The 1,702-nt window shown below is 38.3% G+C and overlaps 1 protein-coding gene across 1 annotated transcript; it reads right to left on the bottom strand.

Moving 5' to 3' along the window:
- Window positions 1-532: 532 nt before the first annotated feature.
- LOC148509595 (olfactory receptor 1G1-like) lies at window positions 533-1,465 on the bottom strand. Its single transcript, XM_088442914.1, has one exon. It carries the CDS (start codon window positions 1,463-1,465, stop codon window positions 533-535), a length of 933 nt encoding a protein of 310 aa, XP_088299040.1.
- Between the last annotated feature and the right edge of the window lie 237 nt (window positions 1,466-1,702).

Raw genomic sequence — 1,702 nt, 5'->3', positions numbered from 1 at the left:
AAAAAGAATATGCTTTAAATTGTAGCATCAAAAACAACACAGATATTTTTAGACACCAGAAAAATAATGCCTTTTTTGCACTATTATTTTTTTGGGGTGCAACTGATGGAGACACGACCACACCTGTAAGTACAGTAATATATGCTGCCTCACAAAAACACACACTCTAGTAGAAAGAATATGATTTCAATTGAATTATAACATACTGCAGATTTGTTTAGACACCAGAAAAAAATAGTTTTTTGCAAATATTATTTTTTTTTTAACAGGAAAAGAGGTCTTCTTTGGGGAGCAGTTCACTCAGACATAGCACTACTACATAACATGCGAGATCCAACATTTCTTGGAAAATGGCATTTTGCCCTGTTCTGTGATCCAAACTTGGTAGGAAGACCTGAACCGGGAGTAGGTTCACTCAGAAAGACAAAGTTCAGGTATGTTCAGATTTTTCATAAAGCTGAACCGTTCCTCTTTAGTATTATTACAATCTATCGCGTATCTGCTAAATGCATTAGTGTAAAAAAGAAATCAGTTAAAGGTATAAGTATTCAAGACCCATCATTTTCCTTAATGCACTTGTAAATTCCTTGTTCCTCAGAGTATAAATAATAGGGTTTAGTGTGGGTGTGATTACTGCATAAATCACAGGAGCCAATTTCTCCTCTTCCAGTAAGTTCTTAGAAGTTGGTTTTAAATAAGCTGAGAAAGAGGTTAAAAAGAACAATGTTACAACAATGAGATGGGACGCACAGGTGGAGAAGGCCTTTCGCTGTCCTTGTTTAGATCTGATTTTCAAGATAGTGGAAATAATGTGAATGTAGGAGATTAAGGTTAATAGGAAAGACCCGAGTCCATAAACCCCTCCAACAATGAAGAGAACAATCTCATTAAGCCATGTACTTCCACAGGCCAACTTTAATAAAGGTGGAATGTCACAGAAGAACTGATTTATTCTATTGGAGGAGCAGAAGGTAAGTTGGGAAGTACATATAGTGTGGACCATGGAATTGATGAACCCGCTGATCCATGAAGTGCTGACTAATATTACACATGTAGACGTGTCCATGACAGTAACATAATGCAATGGATTGCAGATGGCAACATATCTGTCAAAAGCCATGACTGCAAGTAACGTGCACTCTATGCTGCCCAGAGCAATGAAGAAGTACATCTGAGCCATACATGCAGAGAAAGAAATGGAATTATTCCTCAGTAAGAAATTAAGAAGCATATTTGGGATGGTGACTGATGTGTACAATATCTCAAGGAACGACAGATTGCTGAGGAAAAAGTACATTGGGGTTTGGAGCTCGGTGCTGGCTGAGGTTACAATGATGATGAGAACATTTCCTGTAAGAGTCAGCATGTAAAACACAAGGGATGTGCAAATAAATGAGATCTGTATGGAGAGAAGAGCTGGAAATCCGAGAAGGATGAATTCTGTCACAAAGCTGTCATTCCCCATCTTCAGCCTCACCTGAAAATAAATAAATAAATAATTGTAATGAGAGATCATGGGAGCAAACAATAGGCCAGCTCAGCTTTTCCGTACAATGGAAAGATGCTTAGCAAACCAACATGCCTGCAGCCTGATGAATCTCTCTCTCAGTCAAAATGCAATGAGCTTCAAAATTCTTTGCAGATAAAGTATCTTCCATCCAGGATGGAATCCCCACAGTGCCCTCAAAGGAGTGCCAAACTA

Source organism: Taudactylus pleione, unplaced genomic scaffold (assembly GCF_031769625.1).
Source record: "Taudactylus pleione unplaced genomic scaffold, aTauple2 ptg000318l, whole genome shotgun sequence".
NCBI lineage: Eukaryota > Metazoa > Chordata > Amphibia > Anura > Myobatrachidae > Taudactylus > Taudactylus pleione.
Note: the sequence above shows the minus strand (reverse complement) of the source record. Positions and strands in the feature narration are given on the sequence as shown.

What these genes read in the sequence shown, in the direction of transcription:
- LOC148509595 (XM_088442914.1), bottom strand. Translation starts at nt 1,465, where the DNA reads ATGGGGAATGACAGCTTTGTGACAGAATTCATCCTTCTCGGATTTCCA.